This window comes from Hippoglossus hippoglossus, chromosome 4 (genome assembly GCF_009819705.1).
Source record: "Hippoglossus hippoglossus isolate fHipHip1 chromosome 4, fHipHip1.pri, whole genome shotgun sequence".
NCBI classification, from domain to species: domain Eukaryota; kingdom Metazoa; phylum Chordata; class Actinopteri; order Pleuronectiformes; family Pleuronectidae; genus Hippoglossus; species Hippoglossus hippoglossus.
Genome location: NC_047154.1, coordinates 21,672,196 through 21,696,296, shown reverse-complemented (window position 1 = coordinate 21,696,296; position 24,101 = coordinate 21,672,196). Strand labels below are relative to the sequence as shown.

Genomic DNA, 24,101 nt, shown 5'->3' with positions numbered 1-24,101 from the left:
TTTCTCCTCGTTGTCTCTGCTCAGTGCTTCCCTGGTTTGTCTCTTTCTTGTTGTCTGTTCTTGCCGTTCGGCCTCTTCGGTCGTCTTCTCCGTCCACCCCGACTTTTGGAAAGCTTCAAAGAGGGAGCGGGCATCAAAGGCTCCGGCCCCGAGTGGCCTCCTCCGCTCATCCCCTTCTTCTCCGTCCCTCAGTCTCCTCTGCTTCAGCTTTGTTGTTCCTCCCCTCATGTGCAAGTGATTAGACGACAGGGCCGAGGGAAAACACAAGCTTTGTTTTTCAGGCAGCGGGCACACTCGGCTTTCCAGTGGATTTACGGCACTGAGGCAGCCGCTCAGATCCTAACTGGTTAAACGGGACTCTGGAGAGCATTCCTGCTATGTGCTAGCATCCAGGTCACTCCATCTCCTCTCCTCTCCTCTCCTCTCCTCTCCTCTCCTCTCCTCTCCTCTCCTCTCGCCTCAGAGATGATACAAAGATCTATTCATCGGCTGAGTGACTGCTCATTTTCTCCTCTCGGCCCAGATGTCTTGCCTCACTGTCACTCTGCCTCTTATGAAAGGTCAGATACTCATGAATGGTACAGTTGCCACTATTGTGCCTTTCTAAGCAACAGTTATTTTGGCTATTTTCTCATCTGCTCTGAAAGAATGGACAGAGCACTGAGGCTCTTAATATAATGACCTAGCCTTGCAGTCACCTTGACAAATACTGGAGTCTCAGTGCAGCTGAGCAGCTCAGAGCTGGTTACAGGGGCCTCATGGGGCCCATCACCTAAATTAAGAAGAGTTGAGTATTCTTCTTTGACGTGCACGATATTACTTCAGTGACACGGGTGCGTTTCTGCTCAAAATTAGATCCAAAATCGGAGAACTTTTTGCAGACACTTACCATATTAATCTGTTTTTCCGCATGTAATCATTCAAATGTGCAGCATCGGTGATTTGCTGTGTGCAGAACACCACGTACTCAGGCCGTCTCAATCACCAGACCCCGGGCGTGCAACACCAGTTGTGGAATTCCGGCCAGAATTGCAATTTCTACCAAAAACAATCACGAGCATGAGACGTGTGGATCATAGAGTCGCTCTGGCATTCCTGTGTGTTAACTGGAGAGTAATGAAAGAATATAAAAGGGCCCCGAGCTCAAATCACGCTCCAGTCAAACAAAGGAGGAGTAATAAGGCATTTGGAGAGCAGGAAAACTCTGAGCCTGCAAGTGATTTAAATCAGGGGATTGACAGTTTTGTGTGTGTGTGTGTGTGTGTGTGTGTGTGTGTGTGTGTGTGTGTGTGTGTGTGTGTGTGTGTGTGTGTGTGTGTGTGTGTGTGTGTGTGTGTGTGTGTGTGTGTGTGTGTGTGTGTGTGTGTGTGTGTGTGTGTGTGTGTGTGTGACCAAGCTTCCATGAGTGTGTGTTTGTTTGTATCTTTGCATGTGCTCTACACACACATGAAAAAATAAACACACGCATACAGCTCACGTACTGACCTCCAACTATCTGTGTGAAATTGCAGCTGTTGGTATAATTTGACTCGTGAGCTGTTTTCTGTTAAATTTTCTTTCACATTTAGAAATGGTGTGATCTTCCGGTTTATTGCGAAAAATCTTTGATAATTCATTTTCAGGATTTATGCATCGTGCTGTGCAGAAAAACTGACTAACTTCACTTGCAGCCTTTACTGTCATTTAGAGTGTACACTCACCAGAGACCAGATTCCTTGTGTTTTCATAGGAGGTTGAAAATAATAGAAGTTGGCAGGTCTGTTTTCTTTGTGTGTTCCTTGCAGGTTTGATTTTTTTTTTTTAAATCTACAGCAATGCCAATGTCTCCACGTGAAACAAGCCTTAGCAAAAACTGTGTTCCTCTCTTCCTCTCTCATACATCCTGTTAAGATGTTTCCATGCACCTCCTGCTTCTCATTGCCACATCTGGTCAACCCAAACTTAAACATGGTCAGTAGAGCGCACGTATGAAGACACACATCTGCATAGAGGAGACTTTTTTAGCAACTTCCTTGGTGTAGTCACACAAACAGGCTTAATGCAAATGTCATCAGCAGTGGTGTGACTCCACCGTTGTTTCTCCGCCGCGTGAAATTAGCTCATCAGAAGGAAGTCAATCAGCGAACAATGTTTCAACTGACCAAGAGCTTGAAGATGTACTCTTCACAAAATGACATAAAACAAAGCTGTATCCAGTCCGACTATAAATCGTGCATGGGCAACACCCTTAAAAGTTTTTCAAAGGTGAAATGGAGCGACAGATCTTGAACTCAACCTTTCCAATCCTCGCTGAGAACCAGAATCGAGTCTTTTTAATGTTACTGGTGCGTCTCACATCTCCAGCAGGTCTTTGTCTGAGCTGTCACAGAGAACAGCTGCAAGACAAACAGCATGAAAACCTGCAGAACGCAGCTGTACTTCTCAACATGCTGCCAGCCACTGAGAAGCACCTGGGGAACGCCACGTTTAGTTTCTCGTTGTGGAATGAGGGTCTTGTGTACGTCAAAATGTGTTGGAGCACTTCATGGAGATATCAAGTCTGTTTCACACAAAGTATTGACAGGTGCACATTAAGAAATAGTTGTAAGGTGCAGCTGGTTCGCAGGTTTTTGTGAAGCAACACACAGATTTTCTCCATGTTGGTAAAATACACCAGAATGGATGAACAGCTTTATTCCAAAACTGTAGAATAATAGAGTTTTTACCTTAGGATAATATGTGTATCATCTCGAAACCAGATCATCTAAATCAACATATCATACAAACTTCTTTACATCACGAAAACACTTAGCGAGGAAGAACTGCTCCCGTCTCCCTTTTTAAAAAACCAGGGACTGACCCCGTGTGTCGGAGTCTGGTGATTGTCAGCGGTGGCTGCTCAGTTCAAAGGCTTCATACTATATAATAATATGCAGACGGACGGAGCTACCCGAGCCCATCCACCAGATGTGGAGTCTTAATACACACTCCAGTGTCTGCGCTCTCTGTCTGCAGCCTGCAGCCACACAATACACGCACCGACAAGCCGGGCAACATATACACACACGGACGTGAAGCCGTCGAATTAAACGTAGATCTCTCCACTTCATCCCTGGCCGAGTTAGGTTTCAGTGCTCGTCTTCCTCTCACGTCTGTTTCTCTTACTCACTCTCTCCAGCTGACCGTCCAACTATCTGTCAGCCTAATATACAAGACCCGGGTTCAGTTTATCCCCTAAATGGCGTCGTCCATCTGAGACGTCGGTTTCACACCTTTAATAAACCGGCGTAGAAAACCTGTGAAATCATTCTGACATCGTGGAGCCGAGTGCGTCACTAGATTCCAGCTGTATCATCAAAGACTTGGACCAGGAGCTGGAAAGTTCTTCTTTCCATCTTGGTCCCAATCTCGTGATTAATTGTTTTATGCGCTCGCAAACTATGCAACGGCTTTGATCCTTGACTATTTTTTGCATCCACATTTGTCACAGCGAAATCTCGAATGCATGGACTCCGGTAGCCTAGCAACCCGTGTCTCAACCCCAGCGACTCCCTGTTCCTTTCTTTTAAAGAGGGACGGAGGATTGTTTACGTAAGCGCCAACCAGACCTTAGCACATCATGGCTTTTTATTGCCCTTTGAAGGACGCTGTGTAATAGAGAGAGAGACAGTGTGTGTGCGGTATAAGCTGGTGGGTCAGACTTGGAGGTAAATCGACACTCATGTTTCCATTCTGCAATTTGATAAATTCTGATCCACAAAATGAAGCTCCACAATAACGTCAGGGCCCGACAATATTACTCTCAACATGTTCCATATGCTCTCACCGTCTCCACCTCTGTCCTCCTTTCTCCCGTCTGCACGTCTCACCCCATTTCTTTTGATTTCCTCTCTTTCTCGCCTCTTTTCCACTTCTTCTCTCCTGCGCACTTGTTGTTTTTATTGAGGAATGCCGCAACCGGGGCGAGCATTTGATCTTAGCGCTGCTTCGACCTAAACACGGCGAGAGAGCGCGAGAGGGAAGGAGCAAGGGAAGTGGGGGTTTAAGGCAGCATGTGTCCCCACTTACGCCGGCGAGATGGCAGCCTGATTCACGGCCTCGCTCGGCGACATGTGGACAGAAAAGAGACACCTAATCAAGGCCAGAGGAGCCGGAGCTGCTGCCAGCTCTAACACGTACATGCACACACACACACACACACACACACACACACACACACACACACACACACACACACACACACACACACACACACACACAAGGCTTTGCTCGAGACAAGTGCCTTCACCTCGCTCAGCACATTTGAAGCCTTATATTGCACACGTTCCCTCACTCCACCCTCTCTCCCCTCGACTTCCCTCCTCAGCAGTCTTCTGAAGATCAATATTAAATAACAGGCCAGAAATCCTATGACTTATAAACCTGTGACAGTGACGCCGGTCATATTTTTAGACTAAACGAAAAGAGCTTGAACTAGATGATGCAACTTTCAGCATCAGTAGGAAAACAGTCTGGCTTTTCTTTTCTTTTCACGCTCAGTGTTTTTGAAATTAGACTCATCATGTCATACAGATGCAATTAAACCAGTTGATTCTTTCCTACACATCTATATTTACAACATAAGCATTAGCATGATGACAGCTGTGCACCATTTTGCATATTCATACAAACTGGAAATGAGGACGAGTAAAAAAAAACAGGAGTGAGGAGGGGGCTTGCGACTCAGATGGTGGCGAAGGTTGTTGGTTCGATTCCAGACCTCTTCGATTCCCTTGCCACAATCAAAATACAAGAAAAGAAGATCATTTAGAAGATGTATAGTTCAACTGATATGTCAAATACTACAGCTTAACATATGGAAAATAACGATATATGGTCCAAGTGAACAGGAAGTGAGGTAATACAATAGACATCTTTGTGCCTCTCGTCCTCCTTTAACACCTCTTCCTTCTCCGCGCCCGCCATCCGCCCATCCTCCTTTCCATCGTCTGGGGTGGAGGTGGATCAGCTGTGAAGAGCGGCGGGTTTACGGGAGGTGAGGTGAGACTGTGTTTGGAGAAGCGAGCCGGGATGCTTCACAAGGTGTGCTGAGTCAGCCCCCGCGGCCGACGTCTGCTGAAATGAGACGGAAATGACAACAAGCTCTGGAAACGCCAGGAGAAGAATCGCAATCGTCTTTGTCTCTTGCGGTAGATTTTATTCCTGCTCTCTTTTCTGGATTTCGCCCACTCTAATAAAATCCAGGCTTTTCTAAATCCCTCAGTCGTGCGCCACCCCTCTACTTAAAAAAAAAAAAAGTTCTCTGTGTTCAATCCAGCAAAATGTCTTTGAGTGTATTCTTAATCAGCACTGGGATGGGAAAGTACGCCAAGTAAAGTGAGATCGGGGCGTGGTGTTCCACCCAGTGTTTGTTCTGAACCATCTCTGAAGCCTCGTGCATCATAAATTATCATCACGATCCGTTATATTTATAAAGATGACAAGACTTTTTTGTATTGAAAGTGACGAAGCAGTCGAAAAACTGTCTTTTATCACTACAGGAAGTAAATATTAACATATCTTCAATCGGACGTCTTAGATTTCCTAGATTTGTTTCTAATAGGCTTTAGTTAAAAGCTGCAAAATGGATGAATGGACATAATGTTTCCACTCCCCCCCCCCCCCCCCTCACATATCTCAGGAACGTAAAACCAGATCCATGTTTTTTTTTTTTAAAGAATAATTCAGTTATTTTCTCCTCCAGATTGGCACTCGGCTCCTCTGCTGTCTTTTCCTCATGCTGTCTTTCCCCCCCGTTCACCCCTCCCGTCTTTTCATCACTCTCTAACCTTTATGAAACCTGTCTGCACTTTTCCTCCTTTGCTAGTTTTTAAGATTTTCCTTCCTCCATGTGCTGTTATTCTTCTCCTCCTCCTCACACACACGCCGACGATTTCCCAACCCACAGTTTAAGAATCCAGTCTCCGTTTCCATTCAGTGGGTTTTCCCACGTCGTCAAGTTTACTGTATATCATCTCCTCAGTTTTCATCAGATACATCTGCCTGACATTTTGTTCTTCTTTCACATTTTCTTGCCCTCTGTTCCCCCCCCCCCCCCCCCCCCCCCACACTAATCTTCCCTCCCTTTGACATCAGGGATGGGTCCAATGGGAATTGAATAGATGGATTCCATCTCTCTAAAATGGATTTAGTGTGTATACACAAACATCTGCTCATTCACTTATTATTTCAGATCGGTATAAGTCTTTATAAAACACCTGAATCTCTCTTCCCCCCCAAGTTTAGCTTTTTTGCCAACATTTGTACTTTTCTTGAAGCTCGTTAAAAGAGGGAAGATGCACATTCTGTCTAACTTCTGATCTTGAAAACAGGCCTCATCTTAACTGAATTCTGTCAACACGTCAAATAAATGTATTTATTAGTATTTACAAGTGTTGAATCTGAATCTCTCAGCACTTTCTGAGATGCATGTGAAATCTGTTTTTGTGGTATAGTTTGACGAAATGCTCGAGGTCGAATTCCCCGGCTCTAACTAATAATCATCTGCTGTAGCGGAAAGTGTTTTGGTGGCAGACATTGAGGGTTTTTCAGCTCTTTCTCTCTCTCCGTCTCTTTGGGGACACGAAGCTCTCACTTCTCATCACTCTTGTCCCGTCCTTTTTCCTCCTGTCTCCCTCATTAGTCGTCTTGCTTTTCCTCCAAACAAGTGGAGGAATGCTGCTGCTTATTTTCTTAACCCTGGGACGAGGAGAGGGTTCCCATCGAGCATCGGTGTGATTGACGGGGACGCGTGCTGGAAGCGCTCGGAGGTTCTCTGTTTGCCTCGAACTCTCGCTGTTGGCAGCCTGGACTCAGTCTCTGGTATCAGGCGAAAAAAAAAACAAAGAATGAGAACGTAGGGCGTTTTTTGCTGGAAAGATTCTTTTGATATGAAGAGACGCAGCAGCAGATTCTCCAGGTCGGACGTGTTTACAACAACGTGAGCATTTTTGCAACTTGTACGCAAGGGATGGCGCCTGGGTATGTGGAGGCAGGACATGACGTATAATTTATGGCACATCAACACAGCTGTCGGACATTTGCGTTCTCGCATACAGTCCCTGCAGAAAGTGTCGCGTCTGAAAGCAGCGTCTGTCTCAGTCTTTACATTATTCTGCATCTCCCTGCTTCTATTTCCTCCCCCCCCGACTTGTTCTCTTCATGTCTCTGTCTCTGTCTCACTTTGGTCTGGAGTCAGATTTTTTTTTTTTTTGAGTCCATCCTACAGCGTCTGCCATGACGTCGTGAGCTGGAGACACAATGTCGCAGACCCAGTTTCCCAGAATCACTCAGTGTAGTTTATCAGCAGTCAGTGGCTCGTGTGACACTCGGTTCAATCAGAGAAAGAACATTTGCGAACCGCACTGCTTGAATGAATCAGAGTTCTTGATTCAGAACTTTGCATATTTAGTTTAAAAGTAAACTCTGTGTTGTGATTGAAGTTTCTGCTGATGATTGATAAAATATGGGGAAACTAGATAGAGAGCGATGGTATATTATATGATTATATATGATGCATTTCTCTTTAACTTCTTTAAGTTGATCAGATATAAAGTAAATGTTTGTGTTGTAGCTTCTCTACAATGTGGTTGTGGTCTTTGTTTCTGTGGGTCACATATATTTTGAGGAATAAAATCTTATTAAAATAAAAGTCAATCCAATGACACTGACATATGAGTCATATTGGACAGTTTTTATAAAATTTGAAAACTTGATGCAGAGGAGGGTTTGCGTCAGAGTCTTGACCAGGGGCGTTGCAATAAGTTAGGCAAAGCAAGCAACTGCCTGGGGCCCCCGAGCCAAGAGCGGGCCCCTGAGAACATAAACCTCCTAACGAGGCCCCATGCCACTAGATTTCAACCCCTGATGTTTGGTTTGGTCTCATGTGTTTCTTCTGTTCAGTTTGGTTCGATGTTTTGGCCCCAAAGTCCCTTGAAACGCCCCCCCCCCCCCCGTCACTCGACTGGGCTACAGAAACTCACTTATTCCACTGAACCAGAGTTTTTAATTTCCAGACTTGTATTTTTTCCAGATTTTGCACTTTTTTCCATACTTATATACAGTGTGTAGTAATGACCCCATCACAGAGTGTGAGCGTTGCCCTTTAAAAGTATGACCAATGTGATTTATATTGTTATATGATTAATAACTAAATGTATTCCCTGTATGTGGAAATGCACAGACTGACAGATGTTTGCTTAATGGTATTATTTTACATGCATGTGTTACGTTATTGTATTTACAGTCAAAGCGACCATGACTTGATGGAAGACAGACCAGCAATATTAATAAGGTTAATGTTTTCTGAACTACACCGTCGCTGTGTTTAAACATGTCATTTAAATCAAACATCCTCGGACACGCTCTGTGTTTCATTAATAGTTCCTGGCCTAAATACTCTTCATTGATTTAAACCAGCCAGCCTGCCAACAACATTTCAGTCGTCATACGTCAGACGAGGGGAGATTCTGCCCGGCAAGTGAAGAAACGCAGACAGACATGAAGAATGGTTCTGGAATGGTGCCCTGCTTAGCTGTGGTCACATGATGTCTAAATCTGAGTCACGTTTGAGATCCAGCGGCATTATCCTGCCGTTCCCCAGATTCCATCTGCGAGGGCCTCTCCTTTTGGATTTGTCATCCTCGAGGAATCTGGGAATGCCGGCAGTGAGCTTATATGCCGCGTGCACGTGTCCCTGGCTGCACCTGAGCAGGCATCCGCAACTTGGCATTCGCACCGTGCACACTTTTAGCGACCATGATAAACTATTTGCAGAAAAGTCACGTACGAAAAAAGTCAGGCGAGATGACTGTATCCATGTCCCGCACACAGACAGCCTGACTGACGGCTACAGGCCTTAAATCTTGCGTTCAACATCTGACCCGTGACACCCAGACCTCGGACATAAAATTTAAACGCGCACCATATTTCATATTGAACTATGTTTCACATCAGCTGCGCTACAGTGACACACAGGTGCGATGACTCGATTCACATTCCGCAGACGGATGAGCAGACGGTTACCTCCGCAGATTACGTCAAGGTCTCAGGGCTCAGTGTATCTGCTTGGAAGCGATCAGGTTTTCCAGAAAGCTTAGTGCACGCGCACGCGCACGTGCACGTACCCATCCTGTCAGGTGAAAACAGATGAGCTCCACTGTCGGTGGTAACATGCTTGTGCAGATTCCTCACCCGTCTGCTTACACCGCCTGTAACACGAGCCAAGGACAGCCTCACCCAACCCTCACCCATAACCAGGACTTAAACATCAGCGTGGTTGGAGACATTAGGGCCTTGTGAGACCTGGCTTCTGCAGAGCCATCGATTGTTGATAGATAAATTGTGTTATAGGATTCACAGAACGTAGCCAATCTTAAATCTGTGCAGAGGAGACGTCTGAAATCTTTATTCTACATAAATCCAGACAGAGAAGTTTGTTCCCAAGCTCCAGTGGAAGCTGTGAGTCTCCTTAGCGATCTCTGGTTTCTTCCCATAATTCATAGATATGCAAGTCGTCCGATGGACTGTTAATTATTAATTTGCCACTGGTATGAATTGTGAGGTAGAGCTGGACAATATTGAAAATAGATATTATCATAAAAAGATCAAACTGGTTCCACAAAAATCAAATGTGAAACAATAATCTTTATTTTTAGACTTTTAAAATTACATTTAATCGGAGTCATAATTTTCAAAACTAACATTTTGTAAAAATAAATATGATATCATGTTATAATTATATTAAAAGTCCATAAACAATAATATAGAATCGTCCCCCGGCTCTTGTGGCAGCTACTTGAGAAGCAGGTCCAAAGGTCAGAGAACCAACACATAAACTCATGCTGATTATAGCCGGCTGCTAAATGGCTCATTTACGAGGCGTCCCGACAACCTTTTAGGATGTCGCTCTGCCGTCCACTCAGCAATGTTCTGCAGCCGCGACTGAGGAATGCTGGGTAGTGACAGTTGTCGATGTGAGCCTGGTGCCGTGGGATAATTTGTGCAGTGACAGGCTGCAGTTTGAAATGATCTGCTCATGCGCTCGGTGGTCGGCTTCCTGTGAGGTTGAAAGGTTTCTGCAAGAGGAAATTTACATTAAATACAAAACGGCAAAGCTACAGCGGGAAATATTTGTGCCTCCATGTCACCTGGATCACACTCTTGAATATTGAAGCAAGAATAAAAACATTGAAAGACACATTTTGCACGTTTGGCTCAAATAAAGAGTCAAATGTTGAGCTGAAATTCAACAAGAATTTAAAATGAAGCCAAACTACACTTTCACGTGTACTTTTCCAAAGCATGCAGTCAAATTTCAATCAAAGATCCTTTAACATTTTTTTTAAGATGAAGCAATGTTTTTTTTTCTCCACCTATTTTGACCAGTTTTTTCATGTTAGAACAAACGTCCGTTGCAACTCGAGCTCTTTCTTTCTCTTGTTGTCTATTGTTCGGCTCCAGAAAGAGGCCTTGTCCCGCAGCCTCCTGTCATCTACCGTGACCCCCACCCCCACCTCCCCCATCCTCCAGCCCCCTGCCTCCCTCTCTCACCCCCTTCTATCACTTATAAGGTTACACAGCAGAACATTGTAGGGCAACTGAGAAGTGCGTGTGTGTGTCTCTCTCTCTCTCACTGATTCCTGTGCTCTGTGGTCCATGATGTCCTCCGGTGGACACTGAACTGGGCCTGCTTTTATTCCTCTACACGCTCCAATTGCGCCTGGGAACTAACACCTGCACACACATACACAGGTGCAGCTACACAGAGACGCACACAGACACACACACAGAGACACATCTTATCCTGTTTCTAGCTCTACAATCTGACTTTTGAGGGTAATTTCAGGTTTGTTCCACTTCGGTGTTTTACAATTTCAGCCATAGTTGTGCCATTACTTCTATTTGCTACTAGATGAGCTCAGAGAGATGCTTCACTTGTGCTGCCGGCAGTCTTAAATGTCTAATAATATATATGCTGCATTGTGTATTTCTTTAGTACTTAGACCACAGTTTGTATGCACAAAATCTGCCTCCACGTCTCCACTTCCTCCCACTTTCCAGAAAGGAAGCCAAAATGTCTTTTCAGCTTTTTATATAGCGTCAAGTAACTAATAAAAACCAAACTTATCAGAAAAATGAACAGTTAAACTCAGTGATGAGAACTGCCTACAATGAGGTGTCCTTTTTAGTTTGGCCCACGTCTCATCCACCAACATGGAGGAGGTGGGGTTTACGACCTATACGTCACAGAGCCACCAGGGGACGATCAAGACGATTTGGCTTCACTTTTCAGGAGCTGTCTTGTCGTCCATCTTTATATACAATCTATGGTCCTTACTTACGATCTTACCTCCTAATTCATTTTGATCTTAATTCATTGGCTCGTCTACAACTCGTCAGATCATCTAGAAATGATGGAGTTTGATGACGTAGCTCTGTTCTCCTACATCTCAATACATAGTAAAGTGACACCAATGTATTCGCCACAACAACAAATAAAAGAACCAAGTTGTAATAAAACCTAATTCCTCCATTTGAGTAAAATCTCCATCTGCCTTCTCATTTTCTGTCGTCAGGCTCGTTCCCCCCCCGCTGACCACCACTCAGGGCCCATGTATGACCAGTCAAACAGTTATTCCCATCTAACACAATTACAGTGAATCAAAATCTCCAGCCAACCCAGATCTGCTCCGTGCTCGGTGGGACAGGAACCCACTTCTTAGGGAGCAGATTTTATGAGTGCCTTCATTTTTTCATTTTTTTTCTGCACTCTCACATTTTCCAAGTCTTCTTCCCTCCATTTATCTTCCGCTCTCCTTTCAGTTCTCCCTCACTTTCCCCCTTCGCTCTCAGCCGCGCTCTTCCTTTTTCGCTCCTTCCTCTTGGCCTTGAAAAATCTTGATTCTCTCAGATCTCTGACTTTTCCGCTCGTTTTCCAATATTGAAACTAACTGCGCTAATAAGTCATAAAGGCAGCTCGAGCAATATATGGAACTCAGTCTGGTTCTGGATACATGCAACATGAGGACATTAGCTGCCTGACTCAGTCTCCTCTGTAACAAAACATTCGGTTGGTGAAGGGAGAACGTGATCACATAAAGGTTTTGTGAAATGAGGTTTGTTGGGTAAATCCGAGTAGTTTTTATGAAAGAGGCACCTACAGTAGTTTTGAAAGATAAAAACAAAGCATGTGAGCTCACAGTAGAAAACAGAAGAATTGTGTTATATTGATTTTTTTACCTCCACCAAGGAGGTTGTGTTTTCACCCCTGTGCGTTTGTAAGATTTATGGAAAGATTACTGGACGGATTACCATGAAATCCAGGATCTTAAACATCCTTTTTTTTTACATTTTCCATTTTTTACATTTGAGACTAATTCATGGATCTTGATTTTAAAAAATCAGACCCACTCCTACTGAGTGCTTTAAGTTTATGTTTTTAAAAGATGCATCACGATCACAAAACAGAAGTGTTTCTGCGAGTTAGAGGAACTTGATGTGTTTTCTAGAGCATCTAAACCTTTTCAAGTTATAACCTGCATATGTCTCCTTCAAGAAAGATTCGAAAAGCAAATGATTACCATTCCTGAATTTTTTTTTTCACCTACTGTATCTCTCACCGCTTTAAGGAAGAAATATGATATGACATGTTTGCTGCGTTGTGAGGCTGGTGAGTTTCCTGTTCTCCCTGATAACCTCTGAGTTAGGTCAGTTCTCCAGCTAATGGGGATGAGAGAGGACCTTGGGAGAGGCCCTAATAACAGAGCAGGAGAACTCATACATCAGCCTCACTCACCACACCAACCAGCCTGGCTCCAAACACAGCCCCCAGACCATATAACAGCACATTAGTTGCTATGCACAACCACTCAGATTGAACATTTCTGATTCGGTTTTGCTTTCGCCCTCTGAGGCCTCCCCTCTTTCTCCTTCTCCTCCGCTTCATTCCTTTCCTCTCATTCCCATGCCCGCGGGTTTGAAGTTCTGCACTAATTCCCATATGCTGCTGTCACAGTAAAGTCACACCGAGCTTTATAGGGGTTAAGCTCATGTCCCTGCGTGATTTTTATCATCCTAAGCCAAATACAGCTGGATGGGGATCAGAGGCTGCTCTCATGGAACTTTCTGTCTGGACGTCTCACAGGAACCTTCACATTAACCATTTGCTGTAATTGTTGCCACGAGGATGGCGATTGAATGGCACCCAGTTCAAAATGAAAGAAGAGCACCCAAAACTTAACTTTGAATTTCATGAAATATGACATATCAGCCAAGAATAGTGGATAATAAATCTTGTCAGGCATGCAAGCTTTCGATGTGCGTTAACTTCAATGTACCAAAAATGTCCTGAGGTTAACCTGTCAGTTCTGACAAGCTGGAGACAGCTCAGCCAAAACATTAAAAACAGTTACCTGTTCTGAAAGAGAACCACCAGTACGGTGATGACTTTAAGGGAAATTACTGTAAAATGTGGCTTTTTAACAGTTGAGATAATCTCCATCCTTATGAAAAACCAACGGGCGGAGATGGTATCTTTGCAAAAATAGTTCTCGAAAGCAGAGTTGTGGCTGTAAAAGAGGAAGTGATGTGAAATGATAGACAAGCAGCTAAAAGGTAGCTGGGCTCTTGGCAGGAGAGACGGCACGAAACCGACTTCAAGGGGGGGGGGGGGTGATGATTTCCAGATATCGTATATTTTAGTCATAAATGTTACAAAATAACCCAAAAATAAGTAAATAATAAAAATGCATTCCTGAAATCAATGTCCTTTATTTGCTTCAACCACCTCCAGGGATAATTGGGGTCAAAAAGTTTGGGAACTGCATTAGGAGAACAATGCAAAAGACTGATCTGCCATATTATGCAACTACAACTGCAAAGCTGGGGTCATGGTTGGAGAGAAAATAGTGTAGACTGACAAAAGATCTGACTTATCATCCATTATCCGGACACGTTGTACACGTATGAGTAACTACCCCACCTCCAGCCCGAGGAAAGGCTATAGTTTGTTCCTTTTCCTACAGTCATCAAATCTAAACTGACACAGGCGCTGTGAAGGTGCCTATTCTAAGTCCCGCATTAACAAATCTGGGCCTAATTCAATTGCTTCCCTCCACTGCCGAGAAAAATTAGAAAGCTAATCTCAAAATTACTCTGCAATTCATCCCCAGATATTCCCGATGATTGTCTCACTGGAAGAGAAGTAACAGATGTGACCTAAATAGAGGAGAAATTAAATAGAAGAGAAACAGAAGAAAGGGGTAAAGAAAAGTAAAAATTCACTTGTTATCGTTTATTCCTGGAAAAACAACGGGAAGCTCCAAAACAGTTCCTGGAAATACCACACTTTCCTCTCAAGAGTTCCTCCCTCGTATCGTTTTTAATAAACCTTGGCCTGGTGCACTGCTCAGTCCTCCGTCCTCCTTCCCCTCCATTCTGTTGAACTCTCACCTGGCTGCTCTCCGCCATCTTTTCTTTTCACAGAGCTCCGAGCTTCTTAAAGTCTCGTCGGTCCGGAACACAGAGAAAATTTAGTCTCACCTTGAGGCCTGGACCAAACAAGTGTCCCCATGTAAGAGCCTGAAGCCGTATGACACATGCAAAGAGATGAAGATATACAGGAGAATAACAATGTAGGCAGCAGAGGTTATGAATTATTGTGTGAACATAGGTTTAACAGAGATAACATGATGAACAAGCTTCCTATCTTTATGGTTTATCTCCCCCTCAGTTGCCGGTCGCCACATATCTGCAACGATCTCGAACATAACTCATAAAGCTGCCAGCCTGTTATGAGCCTGCTGCCAAGCCGGCAGACTCCCTCACCAACAGGTGCAGAGGCCCAAAGCGCTGCTCATTAACACAGCTCGTTTCACAAGCAGCGGCACACGCTCTCTACCGTCCTGACGCAGCACGTGTGAAACGGCACATTATCACCCAATTAGCGTGACCCCTGTGTCAGGCGGCTGGTCCCGTTCGACTGCAGCCGCGCTCTCCTCCCCGCGCTCCTCGACCGCCGCCGCTCCTAACGAGAGCGTTTTCAAGTCGCTCATTCAAGAATGTCAACTATTTCTGAAGTCCATCGAGCCGTTTTCAGCTCCGCGCCAGAACATAGTTGGGAACGGGTTCGGTTCGCAAACATATCTGCAGCCGTACGGTCGGGGTCAGTGCACATTGCTTACGCCTTAACATGTGCTTGTGACTGGAGGATGCCTGTCCTCGGTTGGCAGGCAGCCATTTACTCATTTATCATGTTAAACTATCCCAGCCTGCCCTGAAACACACACACACACACACACACACACACACACACACACACACACACACACACACACACACACACACACACACACACACACACACACACTGACGGACACACTCGGTTGGCTGGAAAGGCAGAACTTGTAGCTGATTGTAATCGTGGGAAAACATATGTGCGTGGAGTGTTTGTCAGTCGTCTGGTGCCATGAGAATATGCAAAAAAACACCGAAAGACATGTTCAGGTACCATCCTTGTCCTCCGTCCTGCTGGCTTTAGGCCCGGCACTGGCTTTTTCATTCTACAGGCATCACCTTGTGACCCGCGGCGGTGCACACCGGAGCTCATTCTCCTTCTCCTCCTCTCTGCTGTAATGAAAAGCAGAGGGCCGTTCTGTCGTCAGCTGGTAATAACGCAGCATTAGGTCCACATGGTGCGCTGATAGGCTCATTGTTATACATTCGAAGCTTTGATCTGCACCAGCAAATGTACTGTACAGTGCTTATCATCACAGTTTCACGTTTTAGATGGGAAAGCTGTTAAAGCAGCGGGTCTTTGTTTCTAGTTTGCAGTAACTGGGCAACTGTGTTTGTGATAAATAATATCATTAGATCAGCGTTTGTGGCTTTGCAGATCTTTATCCGTTTATGTGTTGTTGCATTTTGAAATGAGCCCTTGTTCACACATACATACTCCGGATGATGTTTGCGAATGTGTTGGGCATTGAACTGGTGCAGTCATTTAAATACTCACCTCCGACTGGGCAGGTATTTCCCACATTTCCCATAGGGCACATAACACGAGTTGCCTCATTCCAGTTACATCATAGAGATTTTATTTTGTTTAAAGTACTATTATGCGGTGAGTGGAATCAATTAGAGGTCTGCCTCTGTTTACTGACGCAATCCAAGAAGTACACCGCTGGGTCGTCGCTCTTGCACTTTAGCGGACATCTACATGAAGTAGAACCTTTTCCCAGTTTCCCCACTTCACCCCTCTTGATTAATGGTGTCCTGTTATGTTTGAATTTGTGTATGTGGCCCTTTTTTCCTCCATTCTCTCCAGAAATACAGACTTTCCCCTAAAAAATGCCTAATTTGAATTGAAGTTAAATGACAATTGAACTAATGCTGCTGACACATGTCAGGGCTCAAAAGTGCTAATAGTTGTCTCCGTTTCCTCTGTTTGCAGGGTCTGAGTTTTCCCAAGACCCCAGTGTGCTTGCCACCGCTTCATGGAGCACCTCTAGTGATGGTAAAGGCGCACACATAAACACACACTCACAAAAAGTAGGGTTTCAACACAATCCTTTATGTTTATGTTTAAGCAAGAAAACTGTTACAAACTATGCAATATCTTCATGGTGCAATCAACGCGTGCTGCCTTGAAATGACCTCCTCTGCAAAAGGTTACCTCGAGCAACCCAGGCCACAGCCATTGTCCCAGCACGGGCCACTGTGGAGGATAATTGATGGAACGAATTACGCGTTGATCCACTCAACATGTGGGAACTCGGCCACAGGTGCACTGCATTTCACTAATTTCCACTGACCTACTTTTAAGTCTCTCGGAAGGAAACGTTTCCAGCGGAGCTTCAGGACGTGTCGGTGCTTTCAGTGCATCTTCTCACACTTTGCTTCAAGCTGTAGATTCAAAAGAAAAAAACCTTTCTGCAGATTTTGTGATCGCCGTATGTTATCAACTTGCGCAGTTTCCCTCCCGTTGGACCAAGAATCACGTGTGGGAGGAAAATACAGGACATGTGTTCTGGTGAGGTAGTTGCTTGCAGATGTGCTGCAGGGGAAGGTCACGTGATGGAGCCCGTAGAACTATCTTTAACTGTTTTTATTCACCTGCGTGTTGTGAAAATAGTGACATTTGTTGTTGAGAATGTCGCAGAATGTCGAACCAGAGAAGGGTGATGGTTCAACTGCTGAGACTCCAACTCCTCACTGGAGCGGCTTTCAGACATGCACTAAACAGTTCCTCTGTGTTTTCTACGGAGGAGGTGCATGTGTGAGCGCAAATATCTGAGTGAGCGGGAAATCCAGGAGAAGTCGATGTGTGAACACAGCAGGGGATCCCCCCCCCCCTGGATTTACCGCGAGCGAGTCAGGGGTCAAAGTCAAAAGAACACAGACTCAAATCCTAATGAATAACTGAAAAAGTATGAGCTCTCAGCAGTGATTCGTGGCTCTGGGACCAGGTGACACCGAAGTATCTTCCTTTGATTTTCCTTTGATTTTGCCCAAGATGAACCTAATTAAACATGTTGACACTTGTTAGGTTTTTGATTAAGTGTTCATCTCTATATCGTTGGCAGTTGTTGTGTAACATAACATTTGCTTATTTCTGAGAATGTATGAATCAGTTCCTATAATTTGTCTTACGAGGTGGATATTTGTGCAGGTTGAGAGCTGGGCACTGGCAGAGGATCACAAACTGAACTTAAATGCTCTAGAAAAGTTTCTCAGGGATCTATTCATGAAGTCATTGTGTACCTCTAGGTCATTAAAAGGTTTGTGGGAGCTTGAACTGGTGTGCGGACATTTCTTCTCTTCTGGTTTTCATCCGTTCTGTCCAGCACCTGTTGCTTATCAAGGATGTGCGTGCTTTCCTATACTTTATGAGCAAGTCAAAGTGTCACATACTTTCCACCTGGTCCAAAACCCCTCAAAGGTTTGTTGGATATGGAGATGACAACATCTTTAAAGCTGCTTGGTTCTCCTGCACATGCTTGGTTTGCTTATTCCTTCCTGTCTTTGATGAATCTTTCCAGTTTTGCTGTCGAGGATGTTCACGTCTCCAGGAACTGAGCAGGTTGAGATCAGCAGATCCAGACAGTGGAATCATTGTCGGAATAACTGAGTCACACACGTAAACTTCTCTGGATGTCAACACCGTTGCCCAGAGTGATCAGTCAAATCTCGCCCCCTTTCCTCACTTGCCGCCACCTACTCCCTCATGAAGACACTGTGACTTGGACGATCGTCAACATGAGACTTGATTGATCTTGAACTTTGTGTTTGCGCTCCCATTTTGTCTGGTTTGCTTAATTCATCTCCTTGCAAAGTCAGCTCTCCCACAACCGACTCTTTGTGGAACAGAGGATGAAGACAGTAGTTTTCTGGACATGATTGAGCCGTTTAGTCGAGACAATGATTATGGTGAACAATCAGGAAAGTTTAAAAACTCATAAATACAATGAGGAGCAGTTCCAAACAAATCATAGAGACGGCTTTAGTTTTCCACAGCAACAATGAAATATGAAAAACCTGCTGCGTGTGCACATCTGTACATGTGCACGACCATGTGTTCAAAGTAGTGTATCTGTGTGTGTGTGTGTGTGTCATTTTGAGCTCAGCCCCATGACTAACATCTGTTTCTTATCTGATGGATGGATGGTGATTGCACCACTTGTTTTGTCTGCAGGCGGGGAATGGTTTTGATAGAGCGAGCAGACAGCATTCAGGTAGCGTGGCTCTATCAGTATGCATCAGTAGCAGGAAGTTATCAAGCTGAAAGAGGCTCATTACTGGGCTGAAATCTGGGGTGATGATAGTTTACTGAACTGGTTTTCCTCTGAGGCTCTCCTTCATCCGTCCTTTGTTTTTCTCTTCCTCTAGCTTCCTGTCCTCTCTCTCTGCTGGAGACTGACCCAACTTTAATGAAACTCACCTTTAACCGTATCTGGCAGCGCTACAGTCCCGGCTGCTCAGTCTATCTGCGGAGCGTGTTTAGTTAGCTGCGAGGCCGCTCTTGTTTTTGAGCCTGCGTCGTGCTGGGAGCAGCCCGCCTGGCTCAGCCTCACTGCTGTGTTCGTAATTGAACGTACACATGCATTCAAATATAGAGCTGCTGCTGAAATGAGAAGGTAACGTGCAGCTCGTCCAGTTCCGAGCTCGGATAATTTGTGTGTGTTGCGGCTGCGTGGGTGTGCGTGTGTTTACATTTGTGTGCTTGCGTGTGAGTGTTTGATTGTACAAAACCGCTGCGAGAAAATGCAGGCTGATGACAGGGCGCCATTTAGTCGCCTGCCACATTAAAGGGACAGTCCGCAGCCTGAGCTTGAGTTCCACAGGGCTCCTGGTGCCAAATACCACAACACTCATCGCGAGACAATTACATAGAGAGTGGCCTTGTTACACAGACATTGGCAGGACATGTTTGCTATTAAATCGTTCATTGCGTTTTTTTTTTAACGTTTCCTCTCGTCTCTTCTGTCCCTTTCTGGTCCTGCTTGCTTTAGAGTCCGTTATTGCAGCAGCTAATGAGGTGAGCGGTCGCAAAAGTCCCAAAAACCATTTTCTTTTCCATCAACCTCCACTAATCACATGATGAAGTGTCTCAGCTTGTGTGACTTTCTTGCCTTTGGCAAAACATACTTTCAAGTGGGGGTGTGTCCTCATTTAATACATGAAGTAAGTCGTTTTGGGGGTTTTAAGACGCCACAGATCATCATCACGTTGACCACCCAGTTTTCCCCCACATGCGGTCAACTGCCACTGAGTGCCATCACTCCACAACCCTCTTTGCTCTTGATTCACGGATCATATTCTATTTATCCTATATTTCTATTATTTTCTATTTTTCTTGTGTTTATTCTGTACTTGGTTTGCTGTCATACCCAAATTTTCCCTACTTGAATCAATATATTTTTATTATTTCTTATCTTAAATATTGTGGGACTCGACAGGCACATTGCAGCAGTGAAGTGTTGTGGCAGCATTCGGCGTCTTACCCACTGACACTTACACATGCAGATGATTGAACCAGCGACCTTCAGATCAGTGGAACACCCGCTCTACCTTCCCATCATCTCTTTCAATCTCCTTTAGTTGTCTCGTGACATTTAAAGTGGTTATAATTGGTAACAGAGAGATCAAATTCGAATAAAAGTTCTAAAAACAAACAAGTGACACAAAGTGCTGCACTCTGCATTTTCCTTCTCTCCCACACTCACACACACACTGTAGATTGTATTTGTGCTGCTGATCAAATCAGAGTTTGACCTCTAGCCCTCCGTTATATAACCCTGCTATTACACCATGTTACATTTAATTATTAGATTTACCTTGATAATCCATTTACAGGACAGTTAAAGAAAAAAACTGAAAACACAGGGGACGTGTGTGTGGACATAGCTTGTGTGTGTGTGTGTGTGTGTGTGGTGTGTGTGTGTTTTAATGGTTAATGTCTACATGATGTAATGCAAGAAAATCTCTCCCCCACACACTCTTAAGTGAAAAATGTGTTTTATGTCTACAATTGTTGCACATGCCTGGGCGCGGGAGTGGAGGAGTAAGTAGAAGAGGAGAGACGGGGAAGAGCAGAGGAGGAGAGTGTAAGTGCAGGAGATGATTCTAGTGAGTGTGATTCTAAAGTATCTCGTTATTTCTGAATATTTTTCTGAGTGATTCTAAATGCGGTTCATGCGTTTTACATTGACGTCCTGGAGGTTTTTGTTCTGACTGCGGCGTTTTAATGTGAAGAGACGGGACTGTGCGAGGTTGTGTGTTTTAGAGAAAAGAGGACGGATAAAAAAGTGGGTGAGACTGAGGAGAAGTGAGGGGGAGAGTGGTGGTCGACGGTGGGAGTCTCCTCATATTGTCACACACTTGTTACTACCACATCGCTGTGATAAGCCTGGGGGTTTTAGGGAGGACAGCACACACACACACACAGACACACACACACACAGAGAGGCTGTATGCCAAGAGCAATGTGCCCACATCTCCATTTAGCAGACACATCATAAGCACTTCTTCAAACACCTCTCGACAATATGCTTACATCAGATAAATCCTACACACAACAGCAAAGGTTGCTATGGTGACAGAGAGGACCAAGTAAGGGTGCCAGCAGGCTCCAAACCAAACTGTCGGTATAAAAAAATCCAACGCCTCTGTTACACCAAGTGTTACACCAAGATTAGCAGGACCAGGATTGTCCATTTCCCACAAATTTAGTCACCAGTTCAAACTAAATCAAACTTTAACCCCAAAAAATGAACTGTCTTGCAAATACTTGATGACAGGAATAGAGTTCCCTGACGGGCTTGATTCAGGGATGGCATAGTGGTGCAGTGGGTTCCAGGTTCGACCGCCCTCTGTTTAAAGTTTGCATGTTCTCCTCGTCCCTGCGTGGGTTTTTTCAGTCTGATCCTCCCATAGTCCTAAAACCCTAAATTTCCCATAGGTGTGAGTTGGTTGTCTCTCTCTGTATACCGACCTGTTCAGGGTATACCCCGCCTCTCGTCCAATGTCGGCTATGATTGGTTCCTGCCCTTCTTGACCTTCAAAGGACAGAGACAAGGGAAGGATGGAGGGCTTAATTCAAGGCAGTAAAACCATCAGCACACACAGCTTCATGTGGGAAAGTCAATTTCATCTTGATAATCCTGGAATTTTATTGAGAAGCTTTCGCTGCAAACTCTCCACATCTTTCTGCGTAGGTGTGTGTAGCTGTAATAAACAATAGAGGATAAACTGATGTATTAGGAGCGAACGAGACGCGGAGCAGCTTCGGAGAAGACAGCGATGCCCTTGTAGGGAAAACCCTGGTTTGGAAGCAAGACCTGGATCCTGTGCAGTGTTTGGGTCGTTGTGTATTAATCATCCAAAAAGCCTCAACCGCTGAAGCCTCGTTCCTGACGACGTTCCTGGTCTGTTGTGTGATTTCATCAGGCCTATGTCTCGAAATCCCACTTCAGGTTGTGGAGGGCTGCAGTTTTTTAGGAGGAGGAAATATGAGGCATATTAAACGTTGTGTGTTTCAGTGCAGAGATGATCTAACTAATTCATTTGCATTGTTTATACACGTTTTAAGGTGTAGGTCTGCTTGTGTTTGTGCTCGTCAACCTCTCCAGTCAAACACACACACACACACACTGAAGTTCGTCTGACCCGTATTCGGGATTCCCCTGTATGTGCTTCTCCTCCTTTGTTTGTTTTGGCCGGTTGTGTGTAACCAGGAGCATTTCTGCATACCTACACTGGGTTTTGTGGTCAAGCGAACTTTCCAGTGACATGAACACTGTTTTTCTTGCACATGTAAACTCTTAGGTGGCCCTCCACATTGTTTTTTTTGCCTTGACCACCTCGAAGGAAAAATGTGATCCTGGTGATAATCATGCAAAAACAAGTCTTTTTCTTTGTGTTTTCCAAAATAGCAACAACTTAAATTCTCTCCTTAAGGTTGTTTGGTCTTTTTTTTTTTTCACCACACAGGTAGTGTTGCCTCGTACACAAGCCGGGGGAAAACCCTTCTGGCATCACAGAGCCCTGATGAAAAGCTAAATTAGGTGCCGTCGTAGTGAGAGCCACAGAATAACCTGCAAAACCAGACTTTGAATGTGTGCCTGAAAACATTGAGTTGTTTTACCAGTATTTATGCACACAGCGGCATGTTATTTTAGAAAAACTACCTCTGACGTTGTACAGTAAGTGTTGTCGGATTTATGTGAGCCCCTGGCTTTGAGTTCTTGTTTGTCTGTTTTCCAGTCATCTCGCACTTGATGTTTCTTCCCACTTGACTTTTTTTTATCTCCGCCAAGGAGGTTGTGTTTGTTTTGTGTGTGTGTTTGTGAGCAAGATGACACAAAAACAACAAATTACCACGAAACTTGGTGGAAGGATACAGAGAGGACCAAAATAGTTTTGGTGCAGATCCAGATCAGGGGGTGGATGGAGGAATTTATTTTTGGCTTTCTTTAGCATTGTGTTTTCCAAGATTTTCTCAAGTAACTATTCATCGATCTTGATGAAACAAATGTTTAGGGAACTGATATTTATCAATGTGGAAAATTTGGTGCAGCTTGATTGAATATAAGGGGACTGTTTATATTTGTTCTCCTAAAACCCTTCATCCTATCGTATTATCTCATAGTTCATCTTTACTGTGTCTTCTCAGGTCCCTTCTTCATCCGTCTTGAAGCTCCCCTGAACAACATCACCACCTCTCTGGGCCTCACGGCCGAGCTCTTCTGTCGAGTGCTCGGCAACCCGCCCCCCGCTGTGCGCTGGCTGAAAAACGACGCCCCCGTCGTGCAGGAGCCCCGGCGCGTCTCCTACCGCTCCATGCCGTATGGGTCGCGGCTCCGGATCCGCAACCTGGACACCACGGACACGGGTTACTTCCAGTGCGTGGCCACTAACACCCAGGGCACCGTGTCCACAACGGGGGTGCTGTTCGTCAAATTCGGTAAGAGGGGTTGGAATTTCTGGCTCCTTCCAGCAACACTAGTCTTAGCTGATTCCGGCCTGTCGCTGGCAGCTTGCACAGAGAAAAGTCTGGGAGCAATATTGTTTATCCTGTTGTAAAAAAACTCCCCCTGTCTTCTTTTCCAGATCCACTCCCTACACCTCTGGCAGGAAGGCCAACGTAAGTCTCTCTTCCTCTATTCCTTTTTTCTCTCTGTCAGTCGGTTCATGCTGAACTTACCAGGATGAAATAGAGGAGACGCTTTAACACACAAAAAAAAAAAAGTGATTTGTAAGCACTGTGCGGATGTGAATCGCAAAAAGATCTGAGGGTCTTATTTCAGAAATTAGTGCAGTGCCATTCTAAACATGCCTGTTTGGAACGGGCCTGTTCTGATGCTGCTCTTTGAGAAACAACTCGACTTGACACTGAAATGTTTTACAGACTGTAGCAACAGTGTTCAGCAGTTTTCTCTGTGTTAAACTAAACAGAAAATATAAGACGGCGGGAATAACATGGTTATGGTGACGGATGGTGTGATGTGACGTGACGTTACCACAACGACCATATGCTGTGATACTTCATTTCAAATGTGCAGAGCCGACAGAGCTCCACATTGGAG

General features: G+C 44.7%; 1 protein-coding gene across 1 annotated transcript in view; it reads left to right on the top strand.

The window, feature by feature from the left end:
- Window positions 1-24,101, top strand: part of ror1 (receptor tyrosine kinase-like orphan receptor 1) — a 119,952-nt gene that overhangs the window by 64,026 nt on the left and 31,825 nt on the right. The window contains exons 2-4 of the mRNA XM_034581978.1: window positions 16,469-16,531; window positions 23,189-23,479; window positions 23,626-23,659. Of these exons, the coding sequence (XP_034437869.1) occupies window positions 16,469-16,531; window positions 23,189-23,479; window positions 23,626-23,659 (388 nt within the window). The remainder of the gene's footprint in view (window positions 1-16,468; window positions 16,532-23,188; window positions 23,480-23,625; window positions 23,660-24,101) is intronic.